This window comes from Panicum virgatum, chromosome 2N (genome assembly GCF_016808335.1).
Source record: "Panicum virgatum strain AP13 chromosome 2N, P.virgatum_v5, whole genome shotgun sequence".
In the NCBI taxonomy this organism is placed as follows: Eukaryota; Viridiplantae; Streptophyta; class Magnoliopsida; order Poales; family Poaceae; genus Panicum; species Panicum virgatum.
The window spans coordinates 21,679,430-21,702,223 of NC_053146.1; the positions used below are offsets into that span (position 1 = coordinate 21,679,430).

Genomic DNA, 22,794 nt, shown 5'->3' on the forward strand with positions numbered 1-22,794 from the left:
CTTGGTCCTATCATCGCTATGATTATGTTTTCGAGCTAGTTCCCGAGCTAAACGAGCCAGCTCAAGTTGGCAAACGAGCCGAACCAAGCCTGACTTTGCTGGCTTCGATATTGAGCCGAGCCGAGCCGAGCTAGCTCAGCTCGAGCTAAGCTGGCTTGATATCCAACCTTAATTAGCTCTGGTGCGCGCTTGTACACTGTTAAAAAAAAGTAAAAGGGAGCACTTCCCCTGCGTCTCGATATCTGCCCTTGGAAATCCTTCTCTTAGCATGAATCTCAAAGCACAGCCCGATAGATATATATATGTGCAGAGAGAGAGGGGGGGGGGGGTGTCAAGTGTAGGAAAATTTGGCCGGCTGACAAAAGGGAGTCGAAAGCGCTGATCCAATAATTAAGCTCTTCGTACATATAACATTTGTGTAGCGTACTCCAGTTGTATATTTGAAGGTATTTGGTCAACGTGCGCTTTAATTTTTAAAATTATTTATTTGACCTTTACTTATCGACCGGTTGAAGACTAATTAGTGTTTATGCATGCTTTGCCCTGTTCTGTTCAACTTCAAAAAGTCGACAAGTAGTCTGGATGGATCGGATGCAGCTTAGGTGAATTGCGGCGGACGCAGCAGCTAGCAGAAGAGAGCGCCTAGCGCTACCAAAGGTCCAAACCGTTTGACCATCAAAATAATTAATTTAATTGAATCTAAGCGGTATATACATACTCATACTTCACCCCAACGTAGAAAAGCCGCGCTGCTCCGTCTGACCGTGCAAAGTTGATCTTTCAATTTGATCATGACTTATAATAATTCTTTATTGTTAGCTATAAAACTATATATAATAATCAGCAAGCATTTATAAATATACTCCATCCGCTTTCACTACAAGAAAAATGGTCATTCGTCCCTGCATGTTAGTACTAGTCATAATTTCATCTGGTACTAAAGTTGGCACGAGCCATTTTAGTACCGGGTCCAAATTTAAGAGCTCCCGGAGCCATTTTAGTACCGGGTCATAACACCACCCGGTACTAAAAGTCACCTTTTAATACCGGTCGGTGTTTTGGTCCAGTACTAAAATGGCGCGGCCATTTAGTACCGGCCAACGACACGGACCGGTACTAAAAGGTGACATTTAGTGCCGGTCGGTGATTTTGGCCGGGTACTAAATAGGCCTCCACGAATACTTCAAAACGAAAGCATCTCGCACATAGTCACATGTGATGCATAGGTGGGATAGTAAAGGAAGCTCTGCGTGAAGACTGAGGTTGTGGGTTTGAGTTCTCAAAATTGCATGCATTTTTCGTCTTTATTGTCTGTCTTTAGTACCGGTGGTGCGACCGGTACTAAATAGCCATCCATTTAGTACCGGCCAGCCAGTACCGGTACAAAGCCATCCCTATGACCGGTACTAATAAGCTATTTTCTAGCTGTGTTTTATCTACATGTCATATTAGGTTTGTTCTAAATCAAACTTGACTAACATTACCAAATTTAGATAAAACAATAATATTTACAATACCAAATTTATTTCGTTGAATCCACCATGAAATAGATATTGATGGTGCATATGTTGGGTACTATAGTTGTTGCTATATTTTTCGATAAATTTAGTCAAAGTTATAGCTAAGTTTAGGGCAAATCCTTATATATTTTGAAGCTAGGGGCGGAACCACCAGTATGGCGAGCCGTGGCGGCAGCTGTACGTGACTCATACTTAGTGCTTGTAGAATATATTTATCCAATTTTTACTTACTAATTTTTTATATTTTCATACAATTGTGACTCATATGCATATTTGATGACAGATTGTAACCTCTTGTCACATGTATGTGTTTATTTAAATAAATTAGTAGTAGTAGATTTGCTATAGGTAGATTTTAATTCTGGTTCCGCCACCGTTTGAACTGCTGAGGATGGTGAAAACATAGTCAAACTGCACATTATGCAAGGGAACCAAGAGAGTAGTATAGTCTACGGGCATGTATGTGTATCACCAATATAGGGTTACATCGGCTTTCCCTGCAGAGACTATTCCACGTACGCACCCTCTGCTGCTCTGCAATCTGCATAGTCCATGGATGAACGTGGACGTGCCCTGCGGCCGCATTCCATTTAGTGAGTCCAACGGAGGAGTACTACTCGCATTGGCCGTTGCGTTTGCGTTACCGAAAGCAAAGGAATCAAACGGACAACGGAACAGAATCTGGCTAGCTCGCTAATCGCTACCTAGGGAAGGGGGGATGCATTCAGGTAAGGTCAGCAGGTGGCGCGAAAGCTCCCCATCCAGATCCAGGACAGACAAATTTTAAAGAAAAACCAAACAAATTAAACACGCACGCCCTCTTCCGATCCGTTGTATATCTATCTGCCGCAGGCTGCTGTCCTATTTCCTGGAAGCCAGGAGGGACCCACAGGATTTCAAATACAATTATTATAGTGATGTGGAATTGGAACTGGGGCTCAATTTTAGTGATATATATATATATATATATATATATATATATATATATATATATATATATATATATATATATATATATATATATATATATATATATATATATCCCCATTCCCATGCACGAATTGAGGAGGGTGGGGGCTTTAATTTGTGGGCCACAGCGGCCGGGCATCGGATGATATATATGAACATCGGTGATGGGTCAGTCTCGATGGCCACCTGCTCTCTCGATCTCCCTCTCTCCCGCCGCCGCCGCTGCTTCCCAGAAGCACACAAGGTAGCTAGTAGCTGTCGCTAGCTTCATCAATGACGGCTCGATCGCGTAAGGGAGCACGCATGCATGCGAATTTAGTAACCTGATCGAGATATAGAGACGCCCCCATATATATGCGTACCTCAAAATGAGGTTGTGAGATTCACAGTCCGGGCATACTGTAAAAAAATGACAGTATAAATAACAATGCGTAAGTTTGATGCCATGGCCATGTAGTAGAGCCTCACGTCTTGCAGGATCCATCCTAGAATTTGAAGGCTATTAGCTTGAAGATTGTGGACCGTTAAAAGCTGGATGGTAAAAGATTTGGTTGTTCGGATCATCCCTGGATGGGTCACTGCTGCACGAGAGTTGGTAAAAATGTTGTATACCATGGTGTGTTCAGGCAAATCCAATAATTTGTGGATCCAAATGATATACAACAATTATATAGCAACAATAATAATATTTTTACTACTAGCTTGCAACAAGTATGTTAAATAAGAAGGTAGCTATATTATTACTCTCATTGTAGAAGCAAGGCTGGTCTCTTTATTAGATGTCTGGTTATTTATTCATGTTGATTTTTAAAATACACTAGATAATTTAGTCGCCATTATTGCTAGCTAAGCTATCAGCTAGTTTAGCTTGTCTCTTGTGTTTAGCTAGATTTTATAAGAGTGATGTGTTCATACGATACGCCTGAGCTTTGCAAAGCTGGGCAGCCAACTTGGACGTCATTGTCACCAACCAAAAGGCCAACCGAAGACAATCGGTGGTGGTTGGCTACTTTTTCTTACTAGTGATGCTAAAATTCACCCATCTTCTCAGTTGATCAACCAAGTTCATTCGGTGCCCATTTGACTCTTCGTAATGTGTTTTTTTATTGTTTATTGTCTTTCTCACTAAGCCACTCTTCTCGCTCCTCTCTGGCCTGCTCGATTTCGCCTCTCACTTGCCCACTACCTAGCTACGTCGTGAACAACTCATTCTTTGTCGGAGCCATACCGATCGCCCGGCCACTAGGGGTGTGCAAATTGGTGATCACCATCAACTCTCTTTAATTCAAAATTTATACTAATTTTTCAAAATGAGATCTGATTTTTTGGAGAAATAGTATAAAATTTTAAATTAAAAAAGATTGGATGGGAGGTGCAACTAATGGTTACTAATTGACACCTCTGACAGTCACCACTATAACTGCTTCATCTGGGTGATCCTCCGCTGATACAAAAATAGTTTTTGATCTTTAACATTTATCGATTGAAATTTTCTCTCTTCATTTCAAGCAATTGGACTATAGGAGGCTTTATTAGACACCATCTTTTTCCTCCAAAACTGAACTTATTTACTACACATGTAGATATAAGTCTATTCCGATTCTCTTCAATTCCTAGGGTCTGTTTAATTTGGATGAGCTAAAGTTAAGTGCTGAACTTTAGCATATATATATTAGCACTTATACACGTGCTAAAATTTTGAATTATTGCTAAAGTTTTGTCCACCCTATTAGCACTTCTGTTCGGATAAACTAGTACTAAGTTTAGCACTTTCACCTATTAATATTTGGATCTAGACAGAACTTATTCATCAAAATATAGCTTGGTCAGTCTCTGATTTGGAAGACGTCCCACTTTGCTTCAGCTCTTGGGGCTGGCTTGGCTTTTATGTGTCCAACGGATTAATGCTAGATCGATCGGTCCACCCACTAGCTACATCAATCTATGTTCGTTGGAGAGAGAGCATTCCTGTGGCAGCACATGTGTGCATACCTGCAGTTGGAGTCAAATGCAATCAATTAAACTTCTGTCTGACCAAATCAAATGTCCATGATCAAAAATTTGCCGAAGCTTGGCCTGGCCGGTCATGAAACAAATTTGGGCCAGGTAGTCCTTGCTAGTGTTAGTGTACACGGTACACCACCTTAAAGCAGCAGGCGCATCCGGGACAGGGAGGAATGGGACGGGAAGGCAGGAGGAAGCATCAGCGGCTGGAAACAGGAGGGGGTGTGACGCCGGGGAAGCCTGTCGTATCCAGCCGCCCTACGTCACAAGGGAGGGTAGTGGTGTCACGTGCCGGGCGCCCTGCCTTTTGGGCCGATCAGGCGGGCCCCACTCGGGCTGTCCACATCAGCCTCAACTCGGCCACCCGGAGACCGGTCAAGTTCAGACGATTCAATCCACTCGCACTGCAGGTTCTTCCAGCTCCAGCGGCGGCGGAGGCTATAAAACCCCCCGCGCATGCGCCTTGCCGGCCTGCGTTGCACTGCTCCGACGACTCCGGTAGTCCAATCCCCATCCCCACCGGCCGATCGATCATTAGCCAGACACAGCAACAGAAATCCAGCAAAATGGAGCAGTACGCCTCCTACATGTACAGCAGCAGCTATCCTGACCATGCATCCAGCTGCGGCGGCGGCGCCGTCACCGGCGCGGCGCTGGACGCCGGGGGCGACGACATGCAGCGCCTGCTCAACGCGCTGATGCTCGACATGGCGGCCGAGTCCGAGTCCTTCTCCGACGACATGGAGGCCGCCTCGTCGGACTCCTCGTCCTCCGCCTGCTCGTCGGCCGCCAACGACAGCCAGCAGCAGCGGCCGCAGCCGGATGGCCACAGCACCTGCGGCGAGAAGAAGAGCGGCTCCGCGCTCGGGCGGCCGGCCACCTTCATCGGCGTGCGGAAGCGGCCGTGGGGCAAGTTCGCGGCGGAGATCCGCGACTCGACGCGCAAGGGCGCCCGCGTGTGGCTGGGCACCTTCGACAGCCCCGAGGCGGCGGCGCTCGCCTACGACCAGGCCGCCTTCTCCGTGCGCGGCGCCGCGGCGGTGCTCAACTTCCCCGTGGAGCGCGTGCAGGAATCGCTCCGCGCGCTCGCGCTCTCCGCCTCCTCCGCGTCCGCGGCCGCCGCCGCCGCGGCGGGTTCTCCTGTCCTCGCGCTCAAGAGCCGCCACTCCATCCGCAAACGCTCCCCGAACAAGAACAAGAAGCCGCCTCATCAGCACCAGCGGCCGCAGCAGCAGGCGGCCGCCGCGCCGCTGCAGCCGGCGTACCCCGGCAGCGTGGTGGAGCTGGAGGACCTGGGCGCCGACTACCTGGACGAGCTCCTCCGGGTGTCCTCCGAGCTGGACCATTGCTAGTAGTAGCTCTTCCTAGTCAGCTGCGGATGGGACATGCGATCGATCGATCGCCTTGTAACCATGCTTGATGAAGCAGAGAGGCATGCGGAGGGCTCAAAGCCCCTGCTCTGTCATGGCTCGCCAAATTGCTGAGATCGACGACGACATGGCGGGCACCACTGTACACTTGAGCGTGCCGATCTTTATCCCATCAGAGATACCGTCCCCCTTCGGCTTGTATTTAAATTCTGCACTGTACCGGCCCCACCACACGGCTTGTTGGTCTCTGTTGCTTCAGGCTTCCTCCATCAACTTGTTCATTTCCTGCTGGATTTGGGTCCATTGCTATGACCATTTTGAAGATATTTTAGCTGTCAGGCAACCTGTTCTCCTTTTCTTCTTCAGAAAAAGGAAAAGAAAAGAGAAAAGATACAGGGCGTGGCAGCCATGAATCAGCACCGAACGAGAGCATTATTGTGATGATACGGGACGCAATGCAAAACCAAAATTTGCCTTGCCACATGACTCTCTTTCTTTTTTACAGTGGGACCCGGTTGAAAAGGTGGCATCAATTCTTTAAGCACCACCCTGGATATGAAAATCAAAGACCATATGCGAGCATTCCTGGTGGAATTAGCCCGGGCCCCTTGCTTGCGATGTCAGTAATTTGGAAGCTTCCATGCAGAGGCCTGGAGTTTGGTACGGTTGGATTTGGTGCACGGAGGATAAATCATCGGTACACCCTGCTGCTGGGATGGAACTTATCCTGGCCATCCGTCCTGAGATCTGTGGTTTGCTGCGGATGTACATGAGATGTATTTTGTTTTTTTCTATACCGTATAGCACCTGATCTCTGGAACAGTTCAGTTCGAAGGGATGTAAAGGTGCTTTTTCACCATGATGAGCTGACATAAAGTGCATCGACAAGAGGGAACCTGCATAAAGTTGCCCTCACACTCCGCCATCCCACTTGCTCTGAGCACCCATATGGACCACTCATTTATATTTTATAGTACCAAAGTTACAGAAAACTTTCATGGATGTACCGCACTGCTACACAATAAATTTAGCAAGCTCTCTTGTACAATGAAATAAAAGGTACCACTTACTTCCAGCATAACAAATTAAAGGTATCAAAAACTATAATTCATCGGTACCACACTGTTGTCCTCTTGTTTTTCTCAAAGTTACGAAAAACTTCCATGGTGTACCGGCACTGTTATACATTAAATTTATCCAATTCTCTTGTACAATAAATAAAAGGTACAACTTATTTCCAGCATGATAAATTAAATATATCAAAATCCATAATTCATAGGTACCACAGTGTTCTCCTCGCCCTTTCTCATGCATTTATTTTAATATACACTATGGTACTACACAGTATACCACAGTATACACTATGGTACCACATAGTACCACATATTCATTCATAGGTACCAAAAAAGAGTTTCAGCTAGCTTGAAATGCACTTAAGTACAAAAGACATAATTCATCTTCATGCTACATGAAACACCCAAAATTTACATGCTAACGTATTAACATCAATAAAAATACAAATATAAATTCTTCCATGTACATCATATATTGTGCAAAAATCACTCTAATTTGCATTCTGCTGGTTGAGAATATTCTGCAAAAATCACTCTAATGCTGCCTCTGTTCGGGCCTCCTTTCGTTAGTATGTAACGTGACCAAACCAAACATTTTGAGCAGAAGAGATAAAAGAAATTCTCAACACGAAGAGATAAAAGAAATCAAAATGAGATCAAGCAAACAAAAATCTTCTTTGCTGCCTCTGTTCAGGCCTCCTTTTTCCCAGCTGCTTGTGCTCATGGCAGACGACGAAATCAGCAACCATCTCTTGCGCAAGCCACTGGAGCTCCTCCCAGAACTGCTGCACGGCGGCCTCGTCGTGCTTTTGGATGCAAGGAGTCAACTCACCTGGGGACTCCTTGCAGTGGCAGCCACAGGCGGCGCAGCGGAGCGCGTCAACGGAGGAGCCTGTATTGTTTTTGGATTTTTAAATTATTGGTGTTGCGATAACCAGTACTGTTTTTGGATTGTGCCGATGTATTTACTATATTCACAATTTGGGTGAACGTTTTTTTTCCAATGAGCTTGCAGACGATGGCGCTCGGCGAGAAAAGTTTTGCCTTGATCACATGGTGGGTATATGCTTCCTTGTCCATGTGTGTGTATTTGAATTGATCTTGTGGAATTTGTTGGGCAAAGACCGAAAGCGACAATTTTTGCCGCAATTATTTCTTGGTGTCCTGGGAAGCTATCTCCTAGTTAGGATTCGTCTCGCGATTTCAAGAAGCCGTCACACATACTAATCTAGCATCTTTTCCCTTGAGCATCTCCTATCACTTTTTTGGGTGAAAAATTGTTTTGCGCAAATATCATCGAGTAGCAAAATGTAGGTTAGATTGACTGGCAGCAACCCGTCTATGTATAGTGAGAATTTTTATATTTGTTCTTACTGTTGTTAATATACATGGCAAGAACTTCTCGATTTTCTGGAATTATGAACACTCAAAAATGTGTTCAAACCTATGTGTACAAAGTAACGAGCAGCAATTTTCTATATTGAGGAGTACACTATGGTACTTTCATTTCATTAAATATCATAGCACTGTTGTTCAACACCAAAGAGTATTTGTACAACTGAGTACTTAGTGGTGTGTTTGTTTAACACCAAAGAGTATTGGTACAACTGAGTATCTAGTGGTACTTGGATCTGATGAATATTATTAATCGGTTATCCTTGGTCGCAGTTAGCATTTTAAGATGGTGTATCAATATGTTCAAAACAATTTTTTGTCTATTATTAGTGGTGATAGATATATTCAAAGAAGATCAATGCAATAAAAAACTTGTGACTTGGCGAATTCATGTGTCGTCCCCCATTGTATGGCATAGGGGTACCTTAAACGAGGTACAAGGATTTTATTAAATTTGAATATAAAGAATACATAGGGGTACACTGCCCAAAAAATATTTAAAATAGTTAGATTGCACATAAATTTAAAGGCGCTAATTGAAAAAGAAAAGATTCAAATAGGAGTATGTCAAATGTGATTAGGGCGGCGGCCATGGCCATGGCATAATCATGTGCAATGTGATTAGGGCTGTGGTACATGTATATCATTTTATTTTTGAAATTTAGTTTTGTGTTATATTGGCATTTTTAAATAATCTAATACACGAAGAATGACTTGGTGTCTGGCATTTTTATCAGGCAGCAAGGATCTGAACCCATCCAAATGACATTAAGCGAAATCCTATTCTGGAAAGAAAAGGGTTATTGTACTCATTGGTACCACCGTGATTTTTATATTCAAATTTCAAAAAAGAAATATTCTCCATAACCACACACCAATAAAATAAAATATTTTTATTTATAATCATATTTTCTCTTATACAGTTCAATAAATTAACAGAAACCTAAAATCAAATCATAACCACACTAATCAGGAACCACAATGATCATTGGTACCACAGTGATTTCTAAATGTACATCGTGGTACCTTAAACAATATACACTACTAGCAACAGACTCTATTATTTGAACATGCAGGTACACCATTAAAAAGATTTAAAATAGTTCACTGATATAACACAATAAAACATATTACATGTATCAAAACACACAACACTTAGCCAACAGTAAAAGAAAATAAATGATAGAATTTGTTTGCATCAATTCATGCATAACTCTCTCCCTCCCCAATCGGAGCCAGCAACTCTCCTCCGTTACAACAGCTCCTCATTTCCCAACAAAACAAAAAGCAAATCAAGAACAAAAAAGGATGGAGAGGCATGAACAATAAGGGTGGCATGGAGACCTGGAGGCCGACAGCTTCTAATAGCGCATGGTGAAAGTTGAGGTGGAACAGGAAGTCCGAGTGGGGGCCGCGGTCGCCCTCGCCGCCGCATGCCGCTCCGCCACGGCACGAAGCTCCGACAGCCACAGTCACTATGGGTAGCCAGCGCGCAGCAGTCGGCGAGGCCTTCACCCTCCTCCGCCACTTGTACGACCTCTGCCTGAACTAAGAAGCTGCTGAGATGGACAAATTGAATCGAATATATGTATGAGCGCTACAGAAACAAGGATCTAACATCCAGAACATCTAGGTTGAACATCCAAAAAATATAGCAGAACAAGACTACAGTGCATCAACATCCAGAATCGGCAACAGCCAGAATCGTCATCATCAGCAAAAGATTCATCAATGGGTGCAAAGACAAGCTGGGCACATGCACCAGCTGCACTTTCATCCACACCGCTGCACAACTGCCAAAGAACATACAATCCTGTGAGGCCAATGCAACAGCATAACTGAAACTAATCAAAGGCTAATGGTGTCTGAAAATATACCTGCAGAAGATATGAAACTGAAAAGGTATTTTTTGCCAGAAAAAGAACACATACAGTAGTACACATGCATATTATGAAACTGAATAGACAAATAGGTAAACTGCCAGGGTTCTACAAACTACCATCCACCAGCTTTCCAATTCGTTAAACATCCATGCTAGTTCATTTCGTTGAAACCTGAATCAAATAGGAGACATTAGGACACATTTGAATATCATACCAAGATAACAAGCAATATGAAAAAATAAGAATTTATTGCATTCAGCTTAAACAAAAGGTAAACAGGAAGCTATGACTGATTCGGAATTGTTACTGTGTTCCATTGACCTGACTTGAGAAACTAAAAGCAGTCCCTTGACTTGAGAAACTAAAATAGCATGTTATTTTGTTCTGCTTATGCCTGATTCGGAAAAAAGATTACACCACGATCTGTTACAAAATAGCATGAACATCATAGTAACCATCAACATTTAGCAATCCAACCTGCAGTATCAGTATGTCAAGAACTCAAGATAAGATAAGTTGTTCAGTGCCCTTAAGCTATTTGTAGCACCGGATATCTAGTTTGAGGGGGGAAATTTGTTGTTTCAAATGGTTATACAAAGTACTGAACTCTGTTACGCGGATACTCCTAGGAGGTGGCGTATCCGTATCCGATATGTATCGAATATGGATACGCCCCGGATATGTCTCGGATACGTTTCTAGCCGTATTCTGAAAAAATAGATATGTATTTGCTTGGATACGCGTATCCGATACTTTTGGGCCACATGGGATACAGCCCAAAGCAGTAGTCAGCCCACCCAAATGTTGTTTTGGTAGTAAAAGATGATACAAAATGATGAACTTGCTGCAATAGAACTGTAGAACTAGATGAGCAGCAACTGAAGAACCCCTTGTGGAATCAGTTGTGCTTTTAGAGAAGGCTAGTTATAGAGGTAATGTTATATGGGCATGCAAGTATTGCACATCTGAATATAGGGAAAGTTACTCAAGAGTAAAATCTCACTTGCCGAATATCTATGTGATATTTATATATAATTATTAATTATCCTAGCCGTATCCCCGTATCAGTGTTTTTTGGAAAAGTGCGTATCCGATACGTATCGTATTCGATACCCGTACCAGTATCCGTGTAACATAGGTACTGAAAGTACTGCAAATCTACTTGGCGCAATCTAATTTCAAAAAAGTAGTTCATTTCTGGACTCTGAAGAAATTCTCAAACCAAAGCCACCACGATAAATTGATGATCAGTTCAAGATCATAAGCATTGATCATACACTAGAAACTATAGTATTCTCAAGCACGAACTGCAGTGGTAATAATCGACGAATTAGGGAACGTAGGAGTACAGGTTGAAGGAGATCACTTCCAGGGGACATCGTCGACGAGCATCCAGTCGCCGTCCGTGTCCTTGTACGTGGACACGTACTCCGTCCCGTTCACTGCGTCCACCTGCTTCCTCTCTTCCTCTCATCGTCGGCGAACTCCCCTGCGCGCCGTCCAGGCAAAGCACCCTCATCAGCTGGAACGCTCAACCAAACAGAGCAAAGTGCTGCTGCTGTAACCAGAAGCTGGCGAAGCAGAGGGGGGTTTTACTCACGGATGTTGAAATGGGAGAAGAGCTTGTCCTGGAGCGCGCGCCGAGGACCAGGTCGTAGCCGGCGTAGGCCTCGAGGTCCACCTTCCGCAGGTAGGACGCGCCGTCGATGACCACCTTGACGAACTTTGCGGCCTGCTTGGCCTTGCTGGAGCCCGCGGGACCCCACCTCCTCCGCCAGGGGCAGCCGACATCGTTGGAGCTGTTGTGCTTGTCCTGGCCGCCGTCGTCGCAACGCTGGATCCATCCTCGCCAGCGCCGCATCTGGGGCCCGGTAGGCAAGCACCGCCGGCCACGGCCAGCGTCGGACTCGCCACGCCGTCACCGGATCCACCCTCGACAGTGCTGGATCTGGATCTGTGAGGCTAGACCGCGGCGCCGGGGCTGCCACGCTGGGTCGGTGCAGCGGGGCGAGAGAGGTCCCAGCACGCGGCGGCCACCTAGGCGAGCGTGTGCTCGAGGAGCGCGGCGTCGTCGTCGGCGAAGAGGCGGCGCACGCCCGGCCTCGGCGCGGAGGTCATGGCAAGCGCCGAAATTCGCCACGCCATCACAGGATCCACCCTCGCCGGCGCTGGATCTGGACCCCTGGGCAAGACCGCGGTGCCGAGGCCGCCGCGCCATTCTGTACCCCGGATTGCGAGTCATCAGAGTTCGGAACCCGCAGTTCATTCACGGGAAGACGGTATGAGCTGCGTGTGAGCGCTCACCTCGTCGTCGATGGCGGCGGGCCACCGGTCGTCGGTCGCCGCTTCCACGCACCATCGCGCCTTGTCCTTGCGTTGGGCCTGGATCGCCTTCACCACCTCTGCATGCGCGACAGCATCAGAATATCAGTGGGCGAACGGATTAGCTCGCGTCTCCTCCGAATGGAGGAATCGGGCCACGAGGAAGAGGGATCCACGAAAGGAGGGATGGCACGCACCTTGCAAGGTGATGAGGCGGTAGACCTGACCCAGCAGCAGCGCGTCCTGGGGCTCGATGAGCTTCACCTTGGTGACCCTGGCTCGTCCTCCTCCGCCGCCGCAGGGATCAGTCTTGGAGACGCGGAGGACCACGACCTGACGTAGTGCCTGGGATTGCCACACATCACCTCGCCCGCCTTGGCCGGCCCGTGCAGCCGCTCCACCTTGCCGCCGGGGTGCTGGATCACCACGGTCACCGCCTCCACTGCGAACAGATAGGTACGGGTGCCGGTGGCGCACCCACTGGTAGTCCGCCGCTGCTCATCCCGCCGGCCTGTTTCCGCCGAGAGAGGTGGATCTGGATCTGGTTTTCAAAATGCGAAACATGCCGTCCACACCATGTATAGATCCGTTGGACGCCATGTCAGCTGTACATCTCGGGACATGTGTATATGTATGTATACAGGATACAAAAAGTGCATACGTTTTGCAGGTTTGTTGCAGGTACAGAACACATCCCGATACACAAATGGAGGGTCCAGATAACACCTATCATGCTACCATGGTGTATATTATCTTGGTTCGTGCACGGATAAAATATATGGGCTCTGCAATTGAGGGGCAACGAGACATAATCATACAAGCTATGCTGATTAGAATATCTATGTGCTAATCTACACCCTAGGTGTAGAATAACATTCTACACCCAGCACCCAAAACCAGTTAGCCCACCCACCGTCCTCCGGACCCGACCCAATCAAGCCAACCTGTGAGGCCCACGGCCCATCCCAGCATCCCTCCCCCACACCCCTCCCAATCGCCCCACCAGTCCATGCGACCACGCTGACCTGACCGCGATTCTAGGCCTGATTCGGCAGCAGTGACGGCGGATTCAAGGCGTGCGGCGACGGCGGGATCCCAGGCGGCGCACCCTCCCACACCCTCGAGCGGCGGTGGCAGGATCCTAGGTGCCTCCAGCGATCGGGTTCGCGGCACCTCGACGCGACAAAGATATCGATTGGCCTGGAAGACTCCGGGCTTGCCAGCGGCAGCCCCAACGGCGGGAGCGTGGCTAGCAAGACCGGGTGGGAGCGTTGCTTGGGCGCCCAAGTGGGGGAGCGCTGCCTGCCTGATCCAGCGGGAGCGCGACTCGAGCGCCCTGAGTGGGGCAGCACGACTGCCCCGGGAAGCGACACGGCGGAAGAACGGAGCCAGCCACTAAAATCAACCACCCCCCTCTTGCTCACTGCTCGTTTATGCGTTCAGCATTTTCTGGTGAGCATCCTTTTTCATCATGCACAGCCCCACCTTTTTCGATTAATTGGGATCATGGTGCTAGATCGATTGAAATCAGATGTTCTAGCATTTCAAGTTCATTTGATTTTTTTTCTCCTTTTTAGTTGATTTTCATCCTGATTGTGAAAGCAAAAGCAGCGTGAAGAAATTAAGGTGTGATTATCAACACTGCGCACCTCCTATCCCCCATTTCATTTAATCATGCATCAATTTCAGTAGTTCAGTAACTTATGTTTGCTTTTTTAGTCTGGTATTTCTGTAAGCATTTGCAGTTCAGTAATTTATTATAGCTAGCACAACTATTCATTTTTGTAGCTTAGGTTAGGCTCAATCCTATGTTATTTCAGTAGTATTACAGTAGTTGTGTTAGCATAATATCAGTAATTTTCCATCATTACTGAACATTTTGATGCTCTGAGTTAGGACAGTAGTTCAATAATACTATAGTAATTATCAATCATTACTGACATTTTCTCCATGTGGCTGCGCGCCACCAAGCAGCATTGATTCCTGTTACTAATTTTAAGCCAAATTACTGAATGTTTATGATGAGCCGGTAGTTAGTTCAATGGTATATAGTAGCAGCTCAATTTTGTTCCGCCTTTTTAGTTTTACTAATTCAGTAACTTTTTAACTGAAACTACTGAAACTAAAAAACTACTGAAGCTCGTGCAATTTTATATTCAGTAACTTAGGCTAATTACTGAACCATCTAGAGCTATGATACAATCTCGATGGCTAAGAACAAAATAATTTACTGAATGTTGATGCTCTAAATTGAGTAGTTAGGCTAGTAGTTTTGTAAGGATTTGGTATCAGTAATTTGTTTGGTTTAGCAGTTAGTCTATTATTTTTCTATTACTGAGCATGGACGATCCTCACTAAGTAGATTTGGATTTAGAATTCATCCAAACATTTCATTAATTGATTATTCACATGTTCAGTAATCACTATGCAAAAATAACGATTCTTGTCTAGTAATATACTTTCTTTTTGTGTATATCCAATAACATTTCGAAGGAGAAGCGGTGTGGAGAAATTGTGGTGAGAATCTCATGTATGAGCACACTCCCCTGAAATGTTCCAATCGCACCGCACTCCTGTGATTTTGTGTTTGGAGTTTTTTTTTGGGGGGGGGAGCTGTAGTTGATGGATTGTGCGCTTTTTTCCCCCATAGGATCCTATATGGGCTTCACGCAAAATTTTAATTCCATTAATTTCAATAATTATATTCAGTAATCTTGTTTAGTTCTTTTTTTCAAGTAATGTGTTTCTCTTTTTCTCTAGTAAGTTCTTTTTGGCCACTGTTTGATGGTCGATAAGAATGAACTAAATCCTAACCAATAATACATTCAGCATGTCCCTTCTATTAGTATTTCAGTAATTCTCTGTTAGTAAATCCCCTGCTACCCCCATTCTCTCAAGTTCAATAGTCGATCATTTTAGCTTTTTGGTAGTCCAACCTATATGATTAAGTATCATCCATTTCATCATGTTTAGTTGTAGCGAAAATGGCCTCTCATGCCATATTTCAATATAATGTTTTGGTGATTGATATAGACAACACAACACTTGGACTAATATGATTGTTAAGATGACCATTCTCAGGCTTTTAGGTTCAAGTGATGACAAAGAGAAGATAAGCGTGAAGAGACCGTGAAGAAATCCAAGTCAAAGAAATCAAGACAGAGATACTTTAGTATCACCGGTTGAACCGACGCTGAGATAGTTACATACGTCGGTGCATTGACTTGGAGCAAACCAGGAAGTTTTAGTATCACCGGTTTAACCGACGTTAGGAAAGTTGAATACGTCGGTGCAATGGACCCAGAAGCTGAGGCAAAGTCTATACACCGGTTAAACCGACGTTAGGGAAATTGAATATGTCGGTGCAATGGATCCAGAAGCGGAGGCAAAGTCTATACACCGGATGAACCGACAACAGGGTCTTGGTGAACGTCGGTGCAGTTGTCCAGAGAGTTTGTTTTTCAGAGTTCACAGGACAATTGCACTCACCGGTTAAACTGACACAGCATCGGTTGATTGGCTGTACACGTAACGGCTAGTTTCTGAGGCAGGCAGTTTAGTATCACCGGTTCAACCAACGATGGCTTTGGAGGTGCGTCGGATTAACCGGCGTTAAGTGTTTTTCTGGCAGCTTTTCTCCAACGGCTATATTTGCTTGGGCTGCCTATATATACCCCCAAGGCCGGGTCATTTGAGGTTGCTGGAGACTAAGGAAGCATACTACACTTGAAGAACACCTCCAACCACCATAGAGCTTCATTGTACATCATATAGGCTTAAGCACACTTGTGAGAGTGCTTAGTGCTTGTAATAGGGATTAGTTCTTGCGAGAGCTCCCTTGAGAGAAGTCTTGCTGCGGCAAGCAATCCTTGTGATCCGTCGTGTGACCCTCCGACTTGGTGTGGAGTGGCAACGACCCTTTGTGCGGGGGAAGAGGAGACCCCCTCCTTGGTGGAGAAGCTCTGTAGTGGATTTTGGCTGGGTGACCAAGAGAGACGGTGGTGGTGCATGAGACTCGGTGTCTTGTGGGCACTTGCCTTTGCTTGCCGGCATCGTCTTGGTGGCGTAGTGCAAGACGGTGATCGGAAGAGCCTCGGTGTCCCGTGGACGTAGGCGTTTGTGCCGAACCACGTTAAATGACCGTGTCTACTCGGGAGTTTGCATCCCTCTTGCACTTACCTCTTTACTTACCATATTACGTTTCCGCATTTACTTTATCTTGCGTACCTTTATTTTTCTAGTTAGTTTGTTTAGGATTGGCTATAGGTTGCAAGTATTTTGGAGTAAGTAGAGAATATCAAAGATAAACCTTAGTCATAACTAGCATGTATAGGACGTGTTAGGTTTATCTTATGCAAGTAGTTTGAGCCCTAGGTTAAAAAGCGATTAGCGACCCTATTCACCCCCTCCTCCTCTAGGGTCGGACACCCCGGTGATCCTTACATCAGTATTGTTGGTCTATCTTAATATGTTCGACACTCCCGGTCCGTCGAGTTCAGTAGTACTCCATCTAATCATGTTTAGTATTCAACTGGCTCCATTGTTAACAACACCTTTTTAGTTTTCTTAGTAATATGTATTTCTGTTCATTAATATTTTTCTTGCTTTTTGGTGTCTAGTCAAGGTGCTTTACATCAGTTGCCCTACAATATGTATTTTTGTTTAGTAATACATCTTTTGATTTTGCTCAGTAAAATACTTTCCTTTTGTGCGGGCCAGTAACATCAAGGTGCTTGTTAAAGAATCACTTCAGCCACATGAAGGTGCTGAACTTCATGCTAGAGACGGCTCCAAGAAGTGAAGAACAACATGAAGATTAGTGTGTACAAAATTGAGTCAATTATTTTGTGCATTACAAGATTTTGGTTGGCTGCTGTTTTTGTAACAAGCATTGTGTATATATGTGCATAGGTCACTTGTTATGACATCTGAATGATAAGATATGCACACATGCTCTGCGTATCTATGCTCAGACATTGCATGTTCATTATTCCTCTAAGGCTCTGACCAGTAATGCTCTAATGCTCTATTAAGTAATCATCTCAACTAGAATAAAACCCTGTGTTAGTAATCCTCCTCAGCTAATATATGTTTAGAACTTCATTTTCCTATTCAATTCAATAATCCATGGTAATACCACTACTATAAATTACCTCAGACGTAGTAATATTTTATTATTCAGTAATCAAACATTTTTTTATCGTGTTTATCAAGGCATGTATCTACTTTTTTTTGCTATCCAGTAATCACCCGTTATTCGGTATTGCTAGTCCCTCTCATCATGTTCAGTATATGCTCCGTAGAACTAGTACACACAAATCCATCGAATGCATCTCATAGTTCCAACACTCACGTAGTATCCAGTAATTCGACAATGCAATGGCACCACTGAACAACCACAACAATTCAGCAAAAATCATGTCAGCGTGTTCTCTTTTCTTTAGTATTTCATTATACTTTCTTCAGTAAATTTATTTCATTAGTATTTTTCTCTCTTTAGTATTTTCCTTTAGTGTAGCCTCCAGTAATTGATGGTTTAGTAATTTCCAATATTATGTCCCATTGTTTTGTCAGCACTTTTTTAGTGCTTGATAGTATCTATCTTATTTGTGAGAACTTTTGTTATTTCTTTCTCTTAAGTAAATTTTTATCTTGATAGTAATTTTGCTCCATATTTTCCATCATTCAGTAATCCAAAGTTGGTTCAACCGATAGAAAACGTGGTACGTTGATTACTACAAGCTTCAGTAGTAAATCTCATTTTGCACATAGGGCAGCGACAAATGCGCTCATGGGCATGAATAGTTTCAGTACTTCTCATTTCCATATTTTTAGAAATTCCATGTGACACCTTATTTTTCCAGGAAACATCCATCATATAACAAATTGAGTTCTTTTAGAATTGATTCAGTTGCCCAAGTCCCCTATAGCCTAGCTCTGTATCACCCAACCACAGGACAAACTTGTTCTCTTTGATATTCTTTGCACAAACCATTGCTTTGCAGCCATCCCGCTTCGATTCCTTCTCCCTCTTACAATCATCCCCTTGACGTTTTACTCTGAATTCTCCTCCTGCAACCACAGTATTTTAGCAACCAACAACAAATAATTTGTTCAGTAAATCTTCTAGTACATTCGATCTAATTAAGCAGCGCATGAACATCACCTGTAATTTAGTAATCCATACTTTCAGAAATTCTAAACTACCCTTTTCAGTAGATCCCATAAGCTTCACTTGTCAATTTGGATCAACAGTGCATTTCATATTTCTATCACCTTTAGCAGTCTATTCTTTTGGGTTCAGTAATGGACAACAGCTTTTTAGTAATCTATCCTTTTGGTTTAATATAGTATCCCATCAGCTTCAGTAACAATTGGGTTCAGTCTAACAACCGACATTTCTACTCACAGTTCTAATATCCTATTAATTTTAAATCACCAATAACCACATTAATCTAAAGAGCAATTGAAATTAGGTGTTGGGAAGATAAATTACTGAGAGGGAGAGTAATTTGGCAGAATGTTGAACTCACTCCGGTCAAAAATTAGGTGCTGTGAAGCGCAATGACAGGATCCCAGCGCGTTGCTTGAAACCCAGCTTTCTCGCCCCCCGGCCAGCCGGCCTCTGGCTCTGTTCCTCGCTGTGCTCTGCTCCGCGGCGCCCCCGCGCTCATGCACTGCGCTCGCGACGGCACCGGCCGCCGCCCACTCTGCCGCCGCCGCAGCCTCCGTCGCCCGCCTGATTCTCGCGCGCCTAGCCGCGCGCAACACCCACACAGGTGGCCTCCGCTGCCGGCCTGCTCCTCGCACAGGCCCGCACCGGCCCGTGCGACCGCCTCCCCTGCGCCGCCGCTCCCCGCAGGGACTAGGCATGCGCGCCACTACTACTCTCGCCCGCGCGCCACCGTGGCCTCTGCTCCGGCCGGCCCATCGCTAGCCCGGGCGCCGTCGCGGCCACCGCCCCCACTGGCCTGCGTGCCGACGGCCCGACGACTCGCACTCACCTCTCGCGGCTCGTGCTCGCGAACAAAGAAGCTGGACAGGAGGGGGGACGCATCGGTTGGTTAGCTGGTGAGTGTTAGGTTGGTTGGGTGTAGAATACTAATATATATAGCACTGCAAATATAATATATATATATGGTATGTATGCTATATATATAATTATTAATTGCACTCAGCACATGGATGGACCCGGTCTGCCCTGCCCTCTCTCGATCTTGGGCTCCTCGCGTCACCGCGGACGTAGCATCCAGCGGACTCTGTTCATGGTCAGTGGCGGCGTCAGAGAAGCAAGCGAGGGAGGATGCGTCCTGCTTTTTGCTTCTCCCTGCTTTGGCTACCTGTTCATCCGTCTAATCTAATCACGTTACGTATAATGATGCATGCGTTCTTTCGTTTGCATATTTTGACCAGATCGAGATTACTAGTACTACATAAATGAAGTTATGAACTGCGCATCAAGGAGTGAGGGAAATCCATTTGCATCGCTCAAGAGTCAGTAACCTAATACTCGTACATATACATTTTTATCCTTTAACTGTATATTTCTTTTTCATGTATTTTTTTACTCATTGTGTCGCTGTTCCATGTGTTTTGAATGCGTGTTTAGTTCAAACTTTAGCCTGAGTTTGTGTACAATGTAGCAATTGATATGCTTTGTTGCTTTATACATTCATAGGCACATGTGGTCTTCATGTTGACATAATGATGCACATATTATAATGTTAGTTTTTGCTATTATAAGCGGAAAAATTTAAAGGTTTAAAAGAATATGTAGCGTACTTGGGATACTATTTTAATAAGTAATAATTTCGAATGGAAATATTTGAATTCCATTAAACCCTTGATGCGTGGTGATATCACCGGCCACGAAATCCTCAACACCTATAGGTGTACAATGTCACCACATAGTTACCAAAAGTACCATATCAGCTTCACACTGGAATGAGAATGGTACCACCTCCCTCAATGCATAGTTTAATTGCACAGCTTCACATTGTTGATAATTGGTTTTAATGATCAAATGTGTCATGTCACCAATAGAAGTTGATGAATGTGTGTAGATGAAACTCAAATAGTCTCAATGGAGTTTTGATAGAGTCGCGCGTGGCGATCTTCCGAGAGGTAGATAAGTTCGATTTGGGGAACACTCAACTCACGATCAAGGCTTTTAAACAGCGAGGATTTGAAACCCACAACTGTTACACCGCTGTGTTGGAGTTGATCTCCACGGGCCCGATCCAAAGATCGGGCCGGACCCCTTGAACATGCCCTGATCGGGGTGTCCAGCCCATATGGCTGGTGGGCCCCCGTCGCCCGCGCTATATAGAATGGGAGAGGGGCCAGGGCATGCGACACGAGGTTCACCGCTGCCACAACCCTCTCCCACATCCCTACCGATCTAGGGTTTGCGCGAGGCCGACGGGAAGCTCCGCCAGCGCCCTCTCTACTCCACCACGACGATCGGATCCGCCATGACCTCCGCCTCCTCTGCACCACCTGCCACCGATGGTATGCGCCTCCTCATTCCTCACTCTCTCTGTCTCTGCCTCTCTTGTAGTAGATGAAGGATGAGCTACTTGTATATCTACTCAGAACCCATGTACCCCATTCCCGGTTTTCACATCTAGATGTTGATCTTGTACAGAAACCTAGAACTATTGAATCTAACACTGGTATCAGACGCCGATCTAGTTGTAGATCGGGTTTTTGGGGAAGAATCAAAGAAAAAAATAGAGAATCGTTCTCGAATCGAAGCAACAGAACCAAAATAAAGCAAGATTCGATCTTGGATCGACCAAGAACGCCAAGAACCCTAACCCTTGAAATCCCTAAACCCTAACCCTAAGAACTCCCGATTCGGATCAAGAGAAGAACACCCGGGGGGGACTTACCTTCCTCGGCCGCCGCCGCTCGTCGGCGCGCGGACCAAAAACAGCCACCGCTCGTCGGCGCGCGACCCGCGCGCGAGGTCTCGGTCGGCAAAAAGAACAAGGGGGCGCCGCCTGCGGCCACTTCGACGGTCGCGCGTTCACCTTTTGGCTAGAGCGCGCGCCGGCGAGGCAGGTGCGGCAGCACCACTGCTTTCCACGGCGCCGGCCGGTGCCGGCGTCGCCGCCGCCTGCTCGGGCTAGATCAAGAGGAGGGGGAGGACGGGGGAAGCAAGAAAGAAACAAGTAGTCGCCCGGCGTCAAGACACGGCCGAACGCCGCCGCCGGACACGGAACAGAAAGGAAGGCGGTCGGAATGGAGCTAGGGTTTGCCCCGGGCGGCCGAGAGGCCGGTTTTGATCGACCGGAAGCTCCGGGGAGCCGTCGGATCGCATCCGACGGTCGGCGGCTCTTCGGCGGCCGATGGGTCGGATTTGGCCCAACAGGGAGCCGAGCGCCAGCCGAAATCGCGGTCCAGGCCCAGGTTGCGGCCTCGGAGCCCGTGGCAGCGGCTGCGCAGATTGGGCCTTGGGCCAAATTCCGGTTTGGGCCGAACAAAGAACACATAATGAGTTTTTCCTTTTTTATTTTCCAGAAACAATATTGAATACAAATTTATATTAGAATTTACACTCTATAAATAAATGCACCAACGTGAATTATTTAAAGAGTAGAAAATTAAAGAAACATTTTCATGAATACTTAGAATTTCACGTATTTCCGCTGCGAAGAATTGTGATTTTTTCTCTGTGTTAATTTGAACCGATGGGATAACTAAAACAGAGGAATATTGAATTTTGACTTGAATACATAATTTTTTGAATTATGATATTGTAATTTCTGACCAAAGTTAATGTTACAATAATATAATCTTGTCCAGAAATTTTTATCATTTTCTCTATCTCTGGCTAAAGGTGATTTAGACTTAATGCACAGAATATTGTATGTTTGAATTTTGAATATAGAATTTTGACTTGAACACTGAATTTTGTGAATTATGATATTGTAATTTTTTACCAAAGTTAATGTTACAATATTATAATCTTGTCCAGAAGTTTTATGCATTTTTCATATCTCTGCCCAAAGGTGATTTAGACTTAATGCACAGAATATTTTATGTTTGAATTTTGACCAAAGTTAAATTTAAACATGCCATTATTTTTATCTTGGATTTGTACTCAAATTTTCGAATTTTGTGATCCTATGCTATGTCATATGTGAATGCCATTCCAGAATTAAATGGCCAGAACTATTGGAAATGGTTTTCAGAAGTTACAAATTGCTCTGGCGATGTATAATATAGATTTGGTCATTATAATTCCAACTCC

The 22,794-nt window shown here is 45.2% G+C and overlaps 1 protein-coding gene and 1 long non-coding RNA gene across 2 annotated transcripts; one reads left to right on the top strand and one right to left on the bottom strand.

The window, feature by feature from the left end:
* Positions 1 to 4,921: 4,921 nt before the first annotated feature.
* On the top strand, positions 4,922 to 6,344 carry LOC120660050 (ethylene-responsive transcription factor 1B-like). The gene has a single exon (XM_039938373.1). The coding sequence runs from the start codon at positions 5,060 to 5,062 to the stop codon at positions 5,843 to 5,845; it is 786 nt and encodes a 261-aa protein (XP_039794307.1). The 5' UTR covers positions 4,922 to 5,059; the 3' UTR covers positions 5,846 to 6,344.
* Positions 6,345 to 9,828: 3,484 nt separating this feature from the next.
* On the bottom strand, positions 9,829 to 12,010 carry LOC120658772. Its single transcript, XR_005668837.1, has 3 exons — positions 11,811 to 12,010; positions 11,581 to 11,703; positions 9,829 to 10,385 (listed from the first exon to the last, which is right to left on the bottom strand). It is a non-coding gene; the product is annotated as an uncharacterized LOC120658772 (long non-coding RNA).
* Between the last annotated feature and the right edge of the window lie 10,784 nt (positions 12,011 to 22,794).

Excerpts from the sequence above, each read along its gene's own strand:
- LOC120660050 (XM_039938373.1), top strand. The coding sequence starts at position 5,060 with ATGGAGCAGTACGCCTCCTACATGTACAGCAGCAGCTATCCTGACCAT.